The sequence below is a fragment of the Tyto alba genome, unplaced genomic scaffold, assembly GCF_018691265.1.
Source record: "Tyto alba isolate M040663 unplaced genomic scaffold, T.alba_DEE_v4.0 Super-Scaffold_40, whole genome shotgun sequence".
Taxonomy (NCBI): Eukaryota; Metazoa; Chordata; class Aves; order Strigiformes; family Tytonidae; genus Tyto; species Tyto alba.
The window spans coordinates 30,580,908-30,599,304 of record NW_024881316.1 but is presented as its reverse complement, the minus strand read 5'-3'; the positions used below and the strand labels follow the sequence as shown (position 1 = coordinate 30,599,304).

The 18,397-nt window shown below is 36.4% G+C and overlaps 1 protein-coding gene across 13 annotated transcripts in view; it reads left to right on the top strand.

Annotated features, from left to right (window-relative positions):
• MYT1L (myelin transcription factor 1 like) overlaps window positions 1-18,397 on the top strand; it is a 308,557-nt gene that overhangs the window by 213,941 nt on the left and 76,219 nt on the right. For 7 of the 13 annotated variants that reach the window (XM_033009870.1, XM_033009871.2, XM_042803269.1 and 4 more), the window contains 2 exons: window positions 12,649-13,626; window positions 18,174-18,308. In XM_033009870.1, the coding sequence (XP_032865761.1) occupies window positions 12,649-13,626; window positions 18,174-18,308 (1,113 nt within the window). Of the gene's footprint in view, window positions 1-9,875; window positions 9,971-12,648; window positions 13,627-18,173; window positions 18,309-18,397 lie in introns of those variants that run through there. The other 6 variants (XM_033009877.2, XM_033009875.2, XM_033009879.2 and 3 more) reach the window with 2 other exon arrangements.

Genomic DNA, 18,397 nt, shown 5'->3' with positions numbered 1-18,397 from the left:
AGGCCCATGTCAGACTAAGGTTAAGTCTTTACATTTTCTAGAGCATATGTTGGAGATTGTTACTTATCATATACACTTTTAAGGAATACTATAAAACTGCTTTTCTTTTGGTTTCTTTCGGATCAAATGTATTGTTTCACCAACTGCCTCAGCTTATCATAGTAGTTCTATGTAAACAAGATGTACCTGCTAAACAGTTTCTTAGACACCCTGTAAAGCACTGGACTGAAGTTTTTACAGAAGATTGTCTTTTTATCATCTTGCAATAATTAAACCATCACTCAGCTTGAAAGGCTGGCATCCAGTGGAAAGCTTAAATTGTTTCTTTTTATGTTGCAGTATGTTGAATAAAACTTTGCCCTGAGGTTATTAAGTGCAAAATATATTTTAAAAAGTAACAGTGGAAATGCAGAATGACAGATAATTATTACCAGACTGTTAGGAATAGGGCTGGACTTGGACTTGGAAAAAATATACTAATGTTTATATTAAAGTTTGTTTATTATCCAATGAGAGCAATCTGTGGCTGTCCTCTGAAAATGCAGCCAGAAAGGGCAACTTTTAAGTGAATAGAAACTATAATCCTTTCTTGGGAGCCAAGGATCCTCCAACATTTGATGGAGTAAGATAAATGTTTCAGAATAGAGTGAAATGGAAATTCTGCCCCTATCTGTAACTCAGGTACCCGAGTTGCATGTGAGAGGTGATGCAGGAGTTCAATTCCACATTTCCTTCTTTCCTAACACAGAAGGTTGGAGGCAAGACCAGAGACTGTTTTGCATAAGCAATGCTCTTACTCATTCTGCTGAAGCTCTATTATAGCCCAGAAAGAGAATTCAAAAACTGCAGTAGACCAAAGAGGGTCATTCTTCTGGGAAAGTGGGACATGCTGGGTTCCTGTCTTTGTTCCAAGGACACTCTAACCATCTTATGAATTGTCAGCTCGTTATAAGGTTACAAAATCAGTCCTGGGAGCAGGGATCAGGCACTACATTTTTCTCTTTTAGGCAAGTGCCCTTGTATAATATGTGCAATAAAGACAGTATATTTTTGCATGACTCAAATAGGATAAAAAAAAAAAAAAAAAAAAAAAACTATGGGTCCTAAACTACTCTTGTGTTTTCTGATTCCTAGTAGAACTTATATCTAGTCTAGCTTTTATTGTGATGACTAGCAAACTTTCTGGGGCAACATGTTATAGAATCCACTCAAACTGGAGGACCTTTTACTCATCTTCCAATTCTTTAGCAAGTGACTTACTAAACCCAATGTATTTTACCTGGGAGATGAGCAGGCAGGACTGATTGGGGGAAGTGAAGGAGGAAAAAGGCAGTTTTTCCCTTGGCTACAAATTAAAGCAAGACAGTCAAGGCAACACTTTATGAGAAGCCTTTTTCTTTCAAGAGTGTATTAGAGCATACCTATTGGATTGAGTCTCTCTGGGAACTTAGGTATGAAAACACCTAATGCATATAATCCTTTAAAGCTTAAATGGCAGATAGGTGGAGAGCTTCTTAAGGCTGGAGCTATTTTGGTACACATAGAAGCAGAGCCTTGAACAATTGATGAGTGCTAAAGATTAGATATCTCCCAGGTTTAGACCACAAATTAACATAGTTGTGGTTGTGTCACCAAGAGAAATAAAAAGTATGACTGTTCCTTTCTATGCAACATGCCACATGAGAAGTCCAATCTCAAAACGAAGTAGAAATTGCTTCTGCTATTCATGATTTTTTTTTTTTTTAAGTGATTCATGTTGAAATGCCCATTAAAAAAGGTATGAGTATAAGAACAAATATGGTTCATTGGCTGTAGGGTCTTCTGACACAGAAATGGAAAGAATAAGTTCCAAGTGTAAAAGGCAGTATAGGACTTAGGAAAAATAATAATGCAGAAATATAAAGAAATAATTAGGAGGTCAGCATGGGAGTACTGCAGAGACCAAATGCAGTAGGATGTTAGGATTCCTTCCTGGACAGCAGGAAATGACAAAGATGTGAAAGCTGCAGTCTAGAATCTACATTGTGCAGAATCTTTAAAATAACAATAAAAAGGCTTTAACAAAGAAGGGTGATTTTACAGAATAGCTGATCAGGATCACGGCTGGACAAAATACCCACACCCACAGGCAATGCAGCACAGTACAGCTCTGTTCTGTTGCTACATTTTCCCCTCCTTAATATGTGAGCATTTTCATACATTTCATGATGTGATGTAACTTACTGTGTTTTTATATAATACTGATGGAACTTTATATCACTGTCATTTGTAGAATCAGAACTAGACAGATGCAGAGCACTTTTAAAAACCTAACCAATAAGTATAGACTCTGAGACTTTTTATAATATGGAAACCCAGGATTATTAAAGTTGACTTGATCTGTGGAGAAGATACAAACAGTGATAAGCTGAATTACTATTTAGAAATGCGTAACTAAAAGTAATAGCAATGTATTCATAAAAGAAAGAGTAACTCTTCTTTGGCAAGTATGTGTTCTGCTTGAAATCCACAAATTGCACATCACTGAGAAGATAGGCAGTATGGAAATAATGTACACAGTCTATCAGAGTTTTAGGAATGGATTTGCTGAAGTTTCATTTAATAAATTAATTTTGAAGTCATAGAACGTAATAAAGCACCAGATACAAAGGGACAGAGGGGAAAAGTTCACGTTGGATAGGTTAATTCCACTGACTCTTAAGTAGCTGAGATATACCAGTGTGCAGAAATTTAAGTTACTGAGACTAGAGCCTAGAAATAATCATACAAAGTGCAATTGAAAGTGAACAATATGTTAGGGTGAATTCAGTATGAATCAGATGATGAATACTTGAAGAAAAAGTAAAAACAAAAATAATTGCAGGCAGAAGTAGAGGTATTGACTTTATATCTTGTGCATTACTTTCACCAGTGAATTCTAGCAAAACAAGTTATGAGCTGAACCATCCTGAGACTGGACTCAGACTCAGGTTTTAGTTTTGTACAGTGTAAGATTATCACTGTATCTATATGTGTGTGTGTGTGTGTGTGTGTGTGTGTATTTTGGAAAACAGGCTATTGTGGTTATTTATTTGATTGATTCACTTTGTAGCTTGTTGTTTCTGTGAGGCCAGTTGGAGTAAGAGTTTCAAGAGATGTTGTGCACTGACACTGTGCTGCTCTAGTCAATTTAGGCACTGTAAGTCTGGCTACAACGCCACTGCCATCATAGCTGACAGGTATATCTTTAGTTGGAAATATATAGAAGTATATGTAAATATGTAGGTGGTTACATTTGTCCAGCAGAATTTTTCCTTTTATGAGATAAAAGTTTTCATCATCAAGACAGATATTGCAGTGCAGATCTGAACAGCAGTGGGAAATCATTCATAGAAAGGAGGAACTGACAATTTCTAAAATGGTGACACTGGGTATTATTTAGGTGGACAAGTAGCTGCAATATCCTCACTGGAAATATCGTTGCAGATGCAGTAGTGACATAAAAAGGGGTTTTAGGTCTGTTACCATAGCATACATTTCCTGCATTTGACAGGTCTCTCTGGTACTCTAGTCTCCTTCTTAGACACTTCCAATCTCATAGGCCATCTGTACAAGTAATATAGATAGCAAATAATCAGAAGATAATAAAGACTCTTTGTAGCTAGCAAAGAGCTAGCTGTCCCAGTGAGTCACCATTTTCTGTTTTTTGAGGTCCACTATATGTGTGTTCTTGGCTGCTTGGAGTAGCATGGTTAAAAGAATAGGTTTTTGTTTGCCTTACTAGTTCCTTCTGAAGCTATGGTTAACAGTGTGCTTACCATCAATCCCAACTTTCAGATTCTCCTGCCTTGTTCTCTGTCTCTTCAGTCACAGTAAACAAAGACTACATCTATGTGAGTGAATAAAGCAGTCCATAGTCCACTCATGTAATGCTGAGTTCAACAATTGAATGACTTGAGTGCATACAGTTAAGCTTTTACCTTCCAAAATAGGATCACAACATTCAAACTCCCTTTTAAGAATGGTCCCTAACCAGCACCTCTGCACTGTGTCTGGAAATTGCTGGAAGGATGCTAGGTCACTCAAGTCAAAATTGTGCCAGGGCTTCACTAAGACTATAGCAGTACGAATAACCACATGCCATTGCTTGGTCTGGTGTTCTGTCCCTAATTAGTTTATACCAGAATGGCTATAGCCAAAGGGGCAAAGCACCCTGTGTATTTACTTTCTCCTTATTCTACAGAGAAAGTACTACTCAGCCTTCTCTGTCATGAAAAGATGGGGAATGAGAGAAATGTAGATAAAGAAGCTGGATGAGGGGATAAGGAAAAATGAACAAACCCCCTAATGGAAAGCTTTACATTTCAGATGAAGTCTGGCACTCGTATACGTAGAAGTCTTTGTCCTTCCAGATCCCTTGGCACTGAAGTCATTGAGGGAATACAGAGAGAGACAGGAACAAGAAAATTCAATGATATTATATTTAGCGGTTCTCTCATCCTCTAGAGCAGTAGTGATGTGTGCCTCTGTCCCCTCTGCCAGTCGGGTCAGATTATTATCAAAGCACAAACAGGCTTCCTTTGATAATGAAACACAACTAAAAATAAGTATTTAAACTTATAATGGAGATCAAATGCATCCAGTAAGATATAACTCTCCATGTAACTCATGCAAACACAAGCATCTATCCCATCCAGAGCATCCATACTAACCCCATCCACACCAACATTTCCCTATATAACTTTGTCCGCAACCTAAAGATAGCTCCTTTTGGGGGGGGTCCTTCATTCCTCTCTCCCTGAAATTCCTACTGTGTCATACTAAAGATATCAGTGAAGTTCAGCAAGGAGCAATTAGAAAATTTTGAGTAAAAGCAATTGGGATAAGATTCATCCCATCAATTTAGTTTATATCCAATCGAGAGGAATAGTCACTTTTAGGGAATAATTCTGCCGATCTACTTTAGGTACGTAGGTTAGGATGAAATAAATCACATTCCTGGATGCATGCTTTTGTCCGTTGCCTGTAAGTGGAGTCTAGATATCTGGTTCATATGGAGACATATTCAACATGGACATCTGCATTGAGTCAGAGATCTGAACTGAAACAAAACCAGTGAAGAGAGATTATGTATCCCTATAGTAACAGTTTCCAACCTGTCTTTCTCAGAGATTTATATGTGAGAAAGAAAATGTTAGTTTATGAACTGAAAATGTGTTCTTCAGGATGCATCCTTTGCAAAGCAACGATCATGGAGAGGGGTAAAGGTAGGGGTCACTGTCTCCTAAGCAGCCTTCGGAGTAGCCCCATGAGAAGCTCCATATCAAGAGCTCTCTGAGTGGGTGTTCTCCCATCGGTGCAGCTGGTCCTCTGCTCCCCTGCTGTCTCCCTGCTGTATCTCACTATCTGGAGAACAGCTTTGGATTCCTCATTGCCTGCTGCCCTGCTGAGCTGTGGAAACCTGAGAGAAACTGCCATACTCCACTGAGTCATTATAAAGCTATGAGACAGAGTATCTCCCCTCCCTCATATAGACTTCCTGGGGAGAAAAAGTAGGATGAAATGAATACCAGTCATCAGCTAAAGCCATCTCATTATCTGCCCAGACAGAAGTCAGATTAAAACAGTTAAGGGTTGCCTGAACCTGATTCTCAAAGAAGCATGGACCAGATGGGAATGACTGGCTAAATTGTACTGCCCTTGCAAACCCCACATATCTACTTCTGATCAAAGATACTCTCAGCAAGTTCGTTCTCAAACCTAAACATATGCCTTCATACTAAATATTGCAGATTCTACAAACCAAACAAGCAAGCTTCATACTACCCAGGGACCTTATCTACTTAAAGGGATGCCTGTAGGTAACTGAAAATTATTCTGCTCTCTGTGGTGGGAAAAAAAAAAAAAAAAAAAAAAAAAAAAAGCTTATTAATTGCCTTTTGACTTTTTGGAGATAATATTTGGCTGACAGAGTTAAAAGACTGGAGTTTGTAACCAGAAAGCTGCAGGAAGTGATTATTCCCCTTTATTCAGCACTTACACTATTGTATGTGGAGCACTAGATCCAGTTTGGGGCAAAGCCTTGAAATACTTGAAATAGTGGTGAACAACCAAGAAGATAAAAGAGCTGGAGCACATGATATACAGAGAGAGACTGAGAAAAAAGAGATTGTTCACTTGAGGCAGAGAAGGCTAAGGAGACATCTTATGCCTGTCCAGCTACTTACATGGAGGGTAGAAAGAAAATGGAGGTGTGCAGTGGCAGAATAAGAGACAACAGACACAAATTGTAAGAAAAGAAATGTCATTTAGAAATAAGGAAGGAATTTTTCACCATGAGAGTAGTCAAACACTGGAACAGATTTCCCAGAGATGCTGTGGTATCTCCATCCTGGAGGATACTCAAAACTGAACTGACAGCACAGGGCCCTGAGAATCTGCTCTAAACTGGACCTTTTTTTGAGCAAGTTTTGAACCAGATAACCTCCAGAGGTCCCTTCCAACCTCATCTACTCCATGATTCCATGGCACCAGTGCAATGTAGATGGCATGTGAGATGCTCTAAGATCAAAGAAAAGCAAGCAGCACCTTGTGGTGAAAAGACAAAATCTTAAACAGAGCATATCAGCTTGGGTCACAACCTAAATAATTTTTAAGAAGCAGTTTCATTTTATCACTTGAAGCAAAATTACCACAGTCAAGATCTTTCCAGAGAAGCTGTCAGATATCTTCATATTCTTTTCCAAAACTGTACTGATACAGGTAGCTCATAGGGACTTAGGGTGGGAAAACATGGATAAATAACAAATGACACATTCATCTGGATTATCTGATGTTCTCTCTCTTTATCTAAATTCCTGCCTGATTCTGTGATATTAATAGGAATAACCCAAGTAAGAACATCTATATTCTACCAGTACTTATGTGAATATTTGTAGATCAGGATGCTATTCATGCAGGTCTGACATAGGCAGAGGCATAATATCAGATCATAAGGATAACATAAGCAAAGGAAAGAGACTACTTCAGGGCATTGATTATATAAAAACACCTGTGCATTTAGATGAGAATACACTGATTTGTACAGAAAACTATATCTTAAAAAATTCTGCTATGCCAAAATAATTTATTAATATTAATTGTTTCTATTTTAAATGTTTTTTAGTAGTTAAAAAAAGGAAAAAAAAAAAAAAAAAAAAAAAAGAAATCTTCTATATGTCAGTAATCACTCCATAATAGGAAAGAAATTCAGATCTGTGAGGATGTCTTTTAGTCCTTAGGAGGAGAAAAAGAAGAAAAAAGTAGTACTTAATTTTCCAATGAACAAAACCACATAAAATGTGGAACCCATAGGAAATTAAAAGATCAAAATGTAACCAAAAAAAAAAAAGGAAGAAAAGACACAGTAAGCCAATAAATCAACAAATTATGTACAGTATTTAAAAGTCTGTATTGCTTGCTCTGTGGTCCTCACTCCTGCTTTATAAAACTGAATCCTACTGTGATGTGCTGTGTTCTTCAGCTCAGACCTTCCTTGCCATGCTTAATGACTTCTACTCTTCATTTATTTTACTTTGAGCATTGGTTATTAGTTGAATACTATAATTATTGTAGGAGAGTCTAAACAGTAAATCCCAGTATTATAACTATTATAAGCAGATGTAGCAGGCTGAGAGGGAGGAGTGAAAAAATTAGATATAATGGCATAATTAGAATGCATCAAGTAAATAAGTGAACAGGTATATTTTTCTTTTGACTTTCATTAGGTAATATAAGGTACATAAAAGAATCAACTGTAAAAACAAATTGTTTGGGTCTTTATCTGAAGTACTTACAGTGTAAAAGAACTTCAGGAACTTTTGCAGAGTTGGAAAAAGAATTGCACATGGTCAGCTTCAGTGTTCAGTGCATCACTGAAACAGGCATATTCAAAGGCTTGGGCTCTGATTGGAATTCCACGTGAATAAAAGTGTCCAGACTTTTAGAGACCTTGCCTAGGCTCTTGGAGAGTTATATTTGTGCTCTATTTCTTCATTGTGAAGTGGAAAAGTTGCTGAGAGCTCACTATGTTCAAACTCTTCAGTTTCCTTATTCATAAGATTTTCCCAGAGGAGAAGGCAATGTACAATCAACCCTCTGCCCCATACAGTGTTCTAAGATTTGGGATTACTTTCTGCCAACATTGTCCTGCTAAATATTTCTCATAGGCCAGCTCTCATAGTTTGTAATGTAGAGATGTATGCGTGCACCTCACTTTACAGTTTAGAGGGAGAAAAATGGTGATGAAGTAGTATCATATGCTGAGCACTCATGAATTGATAAGTGGCAGTAGCAAGAGCAGTGAAGTGTTTTAAAACACGTAGTGTTGCCTGTATAATGAAACCATCCATCTGGGCAGGAAGCCTGTATGACCATGTATAGGTTCAACTTGTTAGCCATCATGATTTCCCGTGCTTGGGAGAAAGTGAGTAATTTGATACACGAACCACAGATTTGGAAAGTGTTGTTTCTGAAGTCTTTGGCCTTTGGTAGGAATGTAGCTGCTATTAGTGAAGTATCATTGCCTCTCTCTGCACAATCTCTCAAACTAAATGCTGTATATTTTCCTTTTCAAAAAGAAGGTGCTGTTTTGCATGACTCCCTACACTAAAAACAGCCAGCCATTTCTTCTGCCAAAACATTGTTTAAATATGAATGTGATAGGAACAAAAGAAGGAAACAATCAAGCATGTAGAGGCTGTAGTCCTTATTCTCCAGTGGCTCCTGGTATGACATGGAAAGAGTCACTCAACTTCTCTGTGTCTCAATTTCCCATCTGTAAAATGGGGTTAAAATACCTACCTCACAGGGGTGTTGTGAGGCTTTTAAAAATAATGTTTGTAAAGTGCTTTGAGATCCTTGGATGAAAGGTGCAGTAAGAAATCAAATTATTCACTTTTTTAGTGCAATACAAGAGTGCACTTCTGTTGAGATGGCTAAAGGCTTCCAGCTCTTTATAGCTATTCCACATACTTTCCAGTATAATTTCCCTCCTGTCATTGGTTATATCTGCTGGGAGTTAAAAACAATTTTTTCAGTCAAGAATACCTGACTTGTCATAGTATTGTATAGATGAGGGCTAAAGTAATCTGATTTTTTTTTTCAAACTGTGTTGCATATTCCTTGTCCATGAAGCCCTAAAGCTAACAGAAAAAGTATATGTGATAGCTCTGTGCGCTCATCACCTAAACTGGATAACTTGTGTCTTTTTGAGACAAACTCAGCCTCTTCACCAAAAAAACCCTGCAATTTGGGTCAATGGTTACAAAACTTATGTAAGGGGTAGAGTAGGTGTTGTAGTCCTATATGTTTTTCAGTCATTTAACAAACAGCCATTAGACAGCACAGTGTAAAGGTAGTTACCGAGTTAAAGGTTAAATTTTAGGCACTGTAGAAATGTGAAATGAAAGCAAGATTAGATTTTACAGAGCTGAATCAAAGAAAAGGCACATAGGTTCATGTAAAGCTGCTAGGCTAATGTACTTTCCAGAAGACCCTTAACTAATACACAAACTAATTCGGTACTTAAAATTTCAGATTAATAAACAGGTGACATAGATGCTTCACTAGAGCAGGCTCAGCATCCAACGGATTGTTATTGAGGAGATGACACAGTATACATAAATATCCTTTTCATTAAAGTTAACTGCTGCATGGAGATAAGAAACATCAGCAATAATGTTAAAGAAAGTAGATGCAAAAAAAGGCCAGAAATTAAAAGAGGAGGAATGAAACTTGATTAAAATATTTTGTTTTCCTGCCTCTCTCATCTGGGATTCATGCTTTACACTTTCTTCTCCTCCACCACCTTTTTTTCTTCTTCTTTTTAGGACTGAACGGGCAGGAGAACTGAAAAGGATATAACCAAACAAACAGAATAAAAAGTATTATAGTTACAGCTTTCACCCAGCTTCACCTACTCAAAAGGAATTTACATGTCTTCACTCATACAGTACGTGATTCATATTTTGACTTTTCACTGTTGTGGAGGAAAAGTGTAACATATTCCTCCCATTGGTGATCATTTACATGACTCTCATTCACGAAAAAACACACACAAACCCCCTTTTTTAAAAAGCAAACCCTGAAACTTCTCATATTTCAAAACTTGGCCTAGAATAGTCACTGCATACCTGAACAGTTCTCTGGATGGCTTGAGAAAATACGGGTTTTTTCCAACTCTTTATTTCAGTATCCTGTTAGGACTAGATTTGGACTGATTTCACCAGTGTTTGTAGATATCTCATCCTAAACTTGAAGGCACTGGCAATTTTGGAGCTATAGCTCACTGCTTCTTTAATTACTTTGATGTTCCTTCTGCTACGTCTGACTGCACCCCAGAAGAGCAGCAGTTTCTACTGAACAATCTTTTGACATTAGGTTTTGTCCTTAATATTTAAAGTAATGTGGGACTTGTTTGTACATTTCACTTTAGAAAATTATTATTAGTGGATTAAAACATTTGCTTTTCAAATAGCAGAAACTAATTATCCAGTAATCCTTAACTGCCTGCTTCTATACAGTCATTCAACATGGAAATTTTTCAAATAGGAAGTGTAAGTGACATCCCTTACTTTTACACTGAAAATCTAATACTCTGATATACTTAATTTTTGAGAGACTGAGACTAAATATGAATTATGATTATATTGAGAACAAGAGCAACCAAAATGAAACCACCTTTGATGATAAATAGGTAACCCACTATTGACTTGGAATATCTCGTCATGTAAAAATACCATACATCCTTCCCTATTATTTATCTTCCCACTGTATTCAAGTAGATTATATATATTATATAGTATTTTACAATTAGAGCATTTTTTCCCCTAGATGTAGCCTAGTCATCTACCAGTTCTGCTGCTTAACTACAGCCTACTATCATCCCAGGATCCCTAACCACTGTGTAGAAGGAATACTATCTTGTGGCTGAAATATTATTGTGCTGTTGAGCTTTGTATTTAAAACTCTGATTTATTATCTTGTCTACTGACATAAAAATTATTTTTATCAAAAATTATATCCTATCATCAAAATGTTAGTGTAAAAGCCACCTACTACCTGAAATTTCCCACTTTGGTTTGTTTAACCCAAAACATAAAAGTCACACTTCAGAAAATGCTATGTGTTTAGGTGTACCAGTGTTGAAAATACATCTGAGCTGAAAAAATGCTATCAGAAGTTGATGGACTAGCTCTTGAGCAGGTGTTAATTGTCCTAGCTCTACTGATTTCTTTCAATTTGCACCAGCTGAAAAACTGGCCTAGCATGTCAATGTAATGACAGATTTAGAGACTTTCTTTTCCAGTTGTTATGCGAAACATTTAAATACTGCTTGAGTAGCCGATTATCAAAATATAATTTATGAGACGTTCATTACTAAATAATGATGAATGTATATGTGTTTTAAGAACGGGTCTAAGAATGACATAAATTCTGAGTGAACATGAGATATCAGAAAATGCTCTCTGGATGACACTCATCTGACCAAATATGGATATCTTTAAGGTAGGCATCTAGTCTGAGTCCCTTTGTTGTCAGTGAAGACAAACAGGCACTTCTAGTACTTTTTAGTTTTATTCTCAAGAAGATATCTTAACCAGATTTGGTGGACAGTGTCCTTAAAGTGTCTGCTTCTCTTATTGACTAAGGATGGGGACATCAAATAGCTTACTCGGATATAGATGCCTGCCTTGCTCATATCTAAAGTTAGGTGAGATGAATCTCACCCTCCGAGCCTCACATTGGCTCCATCTTAAGTTGTCCCTCTATTACTCAACAGTTACTAAAACAAAGCTAAGTAAAATGTGGTAACTCTGCACCATTACGTTATAACACACAGGACAGTAGATAACAGCCCTGTCATACATCTATGACAATATAATTTGGGCTAGCATATTTACTTAAAATTATATTGTGCATATAATTACTTCTATCTTCCTTTCATGTAACAACTCTTTTAAAATTCTTACGTCTCCACAGATTGCATAATTAAACTGAGATATTTTTATTTCTACTGATGGATCCACTAAGTAAAATGCCATTTTGAACTTTGTGTGTAGTTACTGGTTACTAGTGTTAATGGTGTGTATGGTGTTAAAAAAGTGACAATTTCCTGCTTGCTGTATATTCTTTCTCTTTTGGTGAATGGCGTTCATCAGTAAGAAAATAAATCAAGTAGTACTCACTCCTTTGACATCTACTATATTTACAGGAAATACAGGAGTGAGAAAAGTTAGAAACAGACAATTATGTCATATTAGTCATATGATTGTAATAAACCCCATAAAACTGTAAATATAGAAGTGAAAGGAAAAAACATAAGTATATATGGCATAATATTTAGTAGTAGTAATAATTAGCATTTTGATTGCCTTTTTCTTATTGGTTCTGTGAAAGAAATTAATGTGAATAGCAAATAAACAAAAATAGCTTTGTGGACTGTAGGCAAATTAACTTCACATGGGCCTTAGTGTTATAGAATTGCTGTGTGATTAACAATATTTGACATACAGTATGTTTTCTGTCCATTCGATTGCAACAACAGTTCCAATTGTAGCCACTTTTTTCTTTTCTTTTCCTTTTTCTTTCTTTCTTTGTTTCTTTCTTTGTTTCTGTTTTTTTATGCAGAAGACCATCAAATGAATTGTCACAATACTCGAATAATGCAAGACACAGAAAAAGACGATAACAATAATGATGAGTATGATAATTACGATGAACTGGTGGCCAAGTCATTGTTAAATCTTGGCAAAATTGCAGAGGATGCAGCATACAGAGCCAGGACAGAATCAGAAATGAACAGCAATACATCTAATAGTCTGGAAGATGATAGTGACAAAAATGAAAATATTGGTCGGAAAAGTGAGCTGAGTTTAGATTTAGACAGTGATGTTGTTAGGGAAACAGTGGACTCCCTTAAATTATTAGCACAAGGACATGGTGTAGTGCTTTCAGAAAACATTAATGACAGAAATTATGCAGACAATACTTCACAGCAAGATAATAGGAATATGAACTTTGTAATGCTAGGGAAGCCTGTGAACAATGGACTTACAGAAAAAATGGTGGAGGAGAGTGATGAAGAGGTGTGTCTCAGCAGTTTGGAGTGCTTAAGGAACCAGTGTTTTGATCTGGCTAGGAAACTCAGTGAGACAAACCCACAGGAAAGAAATCAACAGCAAAACATGAACACTCGTCAGCATGTCAGGCAAGAAGATGACTTCCAAGGAAGAACACCAGACCGGAATTACTCTGATATGATGAACTTAATGAGGCTTGAAGAACAGTTGAGCCCCAGATCTAGGACTTTTTCTAGCTGTGCAAAGGAGGATGGTTGTCATGAAAGAGACGATGATACCACCTCTATTACTTCAGATAGGTCTGAAGAAGTGTTTGATATGACAAAAGGTAACTTAACCCTGCTTGAGAAAGCAATTGCTTTGGAAACTGAGAGAGCAAAAGCCATGAGAGAAAAAATGGCAGTGGAAGCTGGAAGGAGGGATAATATGAGATCATTTGAGGAACAGTCTCCAAGACACCTTTCTGGAGATGACAGGAAGCCTAAACCCAGTGACGGCCATGTCAAAAAGCCATATTATGGTAAAGGTAATATTTCTATATACCGTATGTTATGTCATGAGAAAGTGTGAGCTAACATATTAAGTTTTGCATAGATTTCTGAAATGAAGTTATTAATTCCACAAAATGGGAACTTTATTTAAATGATAGTAGTATGACATGATTGTAAAATAGCATCATGCTGTGATTATAAAATAAAGTAATTCATTCTGCAGTGTTAGAAACATGTACAGTATTTCAGTGAATATCATTTGGCTAAACTTAAAAAACTTTTCAGGGAAACAAAATAAATAAGAGATCATGTTGAAAGAGGCAAAGATTTTTCTCAAGTTTATAATATATTTTATAGTAATAATTAAAAAACAATTAAGAGAATTACATTGCAAACTGTATTGGAGAGTGGGGTTTTATGTAGCAGGTAGTCAAGCAGCTATGAAGTGCATATTTTACAGATTGGATCGGGTAGGTGGCATCGTGACTTATAAAATTATCATCAAATGACAGTTATTGATGAAGCCTCTCCCATCTAAAATGTAGAATTGCCTGATAGAAATTGAACAGTATCAGAATGACCGATAACATAAGATAGGGGCAGTGACTGCACATTAATTATCTTAAGATGGTAAGGTAATGGAAACCATTTGCTATGCAAGGCATGGTGTGGCCTGGGCTGAGATCAATAGCAATTTCTTTCTTATGTGCATTCCACTTCACTGGTTTCATTCCATTGTGGAAACAGTTAAGGTGCTGCCTTGACCATAATTCAATAAAAAAAAAAAAAAGTCAAAAAGAAAAAAAAAAATCAACCCCGAAAAAAACAGACTAAAGGTTACCTTTAGAATGCCTTTTAATTTAAGGGATTATCATGGCGATGGTGTGTTTATATTACCACACCCCTCTTTAACATGTCTACATATTTACATGTAGGGCCATGTTGTATAAAGTGTTCAATACCTCCTGAGAATCATTGAACACCCCTGATTCCCATTGACTTTAGTGGAAGTTGAGGACATGGTATTTCTTGGGAGATGCTAAGCAGGGATTGGGTTCATCTTCTGTGTTGTAAAAATATTTGGTTTCCTTCCTACAACTGAGATGGCGGGCATTTTTCTCCCTTTTATAAATCCCTGTTTTGAAAAAGTAATACTTTAAGATCTGCCTGTGGCATTCAGGTAGGCAAACAACATCGTGGTCCAAGAAAGTTTTTGATCTTTTTTTACAAGCCTTAAAGAAAAGTAATGACCAGTCTTTTAGAAAAGCATGGAAATCACTGATGACAAACACTCTTCTGCAATGTATTTTAGTGAAAGTGTGTTTCTTTTAAACACAACTACATGGTCCAGTGAGTGCTGTAGTAACTTTGGGTAGTTGGGAAAGACAACTTTATTTAGTTAGTGTATTACTGAATAGCCATGTGGATGTTGTGCTAAATGTTGTTCGCATATAACCTATTGTAAGTACCTTTCCCTCTGAATATATGTCTCTAATAAAACCAAAGAAAACGTGGCGAACCAATATTAATTTTTGAAGAGCTCTTTAACTTGGTGTTGTCCAGTCCTTCCAGTGTGTGTATGCCTGGGAAGGCAATTATGCATATAGATCTGCTGTCTCCAAAAAGACTATATAATTTCTGACAGTAACAAAGTTATGGACTTCCTATTTTAGTAAATTCTAGAGCTTCTTGAACTATGATATCTCTTGGGAGCTGCAGGCTGAATTGATAATAGGTCTAAACCCCAGCCAGAGACCAAATATTGTGGTAGGTTGGACGAAGGAACTGTGGAGTGGATCGTTCTATGATTTTTTAATAAAGGAAAAAAGTATTCCTTGCTTTAAAAAACATAGGAAACATTCTGATAGTTGTTGAGAGAGGAAGCTTTTATTAAGTCAATGGATTGTATCATTTGTTCTCCACTCACACATTATCTTCTAAATGCTACTGGAGGACATACCCACACAGATGTATGATATGGTTAAGTTGAAACTTTTTGGGTACACAAGTTTGCAGTAAGAACTACCTCCTAGCTTCAGGAGTTCTGCTTTCAGAGATCACTGAAACAACTGTTAAGGGATCACTAACCATTTTTTCCCTGCCATTTAAAGCCTTCTAAACAGGCTTTCTTCTGAAATCTATGAATTTTAAAACTTTTGAATCCTTTGACAACCTTCACTCAAGCAGTACTCCCGTTGTGGCAAGGAGTGAGGAAAGGTTATGGAATTAAATAAAACTATGTAATATTTCTCCCAATTAGCAGAAGAGGTTTTACAAAAGAGTATCCAGTGTTTTGTATAAAGTTGTGGAAAGTTTAGTCAGATGTCTTCCATTAAAAGCAATGGGAAATTGTGCAAGTACAATTTTATGCAAGTTCTGAAATCATTAAGAATAGTATACAGCATCTTTTCTGACTCATTAGACCATAAAGGCTCTTAAGGATCTGATACGTGCTATAGCTTTGTAGCATAGACTTGAATACAGAGGAGGATATGCTTGACACTATAGAATGTAAGTGTCCAGATCCTCAGCTGCAATAAATTTGAATACCTTCATTGGCTTCGGTGGAGTCACACCACTGACAATGTGGAGTAACTAACTAAAGTTCCTCTAGTTTAAAGTCTCTAAAAAGCCATTATGGTCTATTAATCATCTACATTTTTTGAAATCCTTGAATATTGTTATATTTACATAATTTATATTTCATTTACATTACTTATTCACTTATCTAATAATTTTACACATCCCAAAGTACTTGACTTGGAGAGTTGCTTAGAGTTGTGTATGTATGTAGCTGTGGGCTTGCTGTTCTAGTGGTCTCAGCACAGGCCTATCTGGCAGGAATTCAAATCCCTCCTCTGACATTTGCTCCTTCTGTGGCCTTGGGTTTAACTTCTTGATCTCTTTGATTCAATTTCCTGATGTATAAGATTACGGTCTTTCCAGGAGTGTTGTGATAACTGTATAGCACTTTGGAGATAGATTTGTATGTGTATTTATCATTAAAGAGCATGAAAGAAAGAACTGTGTTCTACAGTCAACATGCAAGTTAAGTAAAACAAAACTTTCATAATGAGGGATGCCATTTGCAAAAGACAAGGTTGAAATGTCATATTAAAATTTAAGAACGGATTTAAGACATGGAGCGTCATTATAATGAGCTAAAGAATTTCTCTAAAGTTAAGGTGTTTTGGAAGAATTTAGAATGTAAAAGTATATATATAGATAGATATAAAAGCTACCAGAGGGAAATCAAGGGAAAATACATCCACGACTGAGTGCGAACTCTGGATTGTATTGATTCATGCTGAAAAAATTGGGTTGTATGTGAGGTTCTGCAAGTACTGAAATTTCCACTGATTGTACTGAGGGTTGTATTTGTTGAAGCTGGGATGGAATTTAATGTAACAAAGACTTAATGGAAACCAAGTAGCAAAATCTTATTTTCCAGAGATGAAAACACAAATATTGAAGCAAAGTAATGATAAGAGCAGCATAAAATACTTAAATGAGGACAGCTCAGATTGCGTTTTGAAAGGAGGATGGACTGAAAAAATGGAAGGGGGATGTTGGTTGATCTTGAACCAAAATGGTAGCAGTTAGTTTGTCCTGAATTTTTTTCATTTAATACTAATATCAAAATCAGTAATAGTCTCCAAAATCTGACAAGTGTGGTCAAGATGATAAGATGTAATTTGTGTCATGTTCTGGGCTGGAAGAGTACGGATGTTATTTTACAGATGTTCTGTTAAAGAAAACAAGCTAATGAAGTATGTGAGAAAGTTCTAGTTCAGGATTAATTCCACCAGCAGTTCCACTACATTATTGTTAGAAAACTTTATTTTGTTGAAAAAATGTCTGTTTAGACTTTTCACTGATTTTTAGACAGAAGATCCAACAACATTCTAAAAGATCATTAACCTTTTAAGCATATGAATATTCAAGCATTATATATACATGTTTGTAATGGCCCAAATTTACACAGAAAGTGATACTTTTTATAATTCCAATTACAATGTTTACCCCACCGTAATTTATTGAAGAGAAAGGAATATTTACATAACTTCTACCACTTCTTAAGGAATTTAATGAAAACAAGAGTCGTCTCCTCAGTGAGCCTTGGAAAAGGGGTTTATTTGTGCTGAATTGTTGAATCGTTATGCTAAAGAGCTGGGTTTGCTACTCTCAGGACATTGAACTGCTGTGACAGTGCATTTGCAGACCTTAATACATCAGGCAAATAAGAATGTAAAGGAGGGAAATTCCAACTAAACAATTTCCAAATGACCTTACACCCTGTTGCCAGCAGAACACTGATTGACAGTGGTATGGCTTTGCTATAAAAAGGTCACTTTCCAATCACTGTGAATGGATATTGCTGTGATCATAGGAGCCTTTTCTTCTGAAAAGAAGATAAGGGGATAAAAGTGACAGAACTGTGTTAAGAAGTAGAAGGGTTTGGGGTTTTTTCTTCTAGTTTTCGTAAGAACATTTATCAAAGAGTAAATGACATAATTAAATGAACCTTCTTACAGAAATGTGAAAAGCATCATTCACTTGACACATTTGTTGTAAATTATAGATCCCTCAAGAACAGAAAAGAAAGAGAGCAAATGTCCTACCCCTGGGTGTGATGGAACTGGCCATGTAACGGGGCTTTACCCCCATCACCGCAGTTTGTCAGGATGCCCACACAAAGATAGGGTCCCTCCAGAAAGTAAGTTCACATTGTTTCATGGAAACCGGGGATAAAACTACAAAGATTTTTCTAGCATGCTTTTTAAACCTTTTATTTAAAAATTTTAT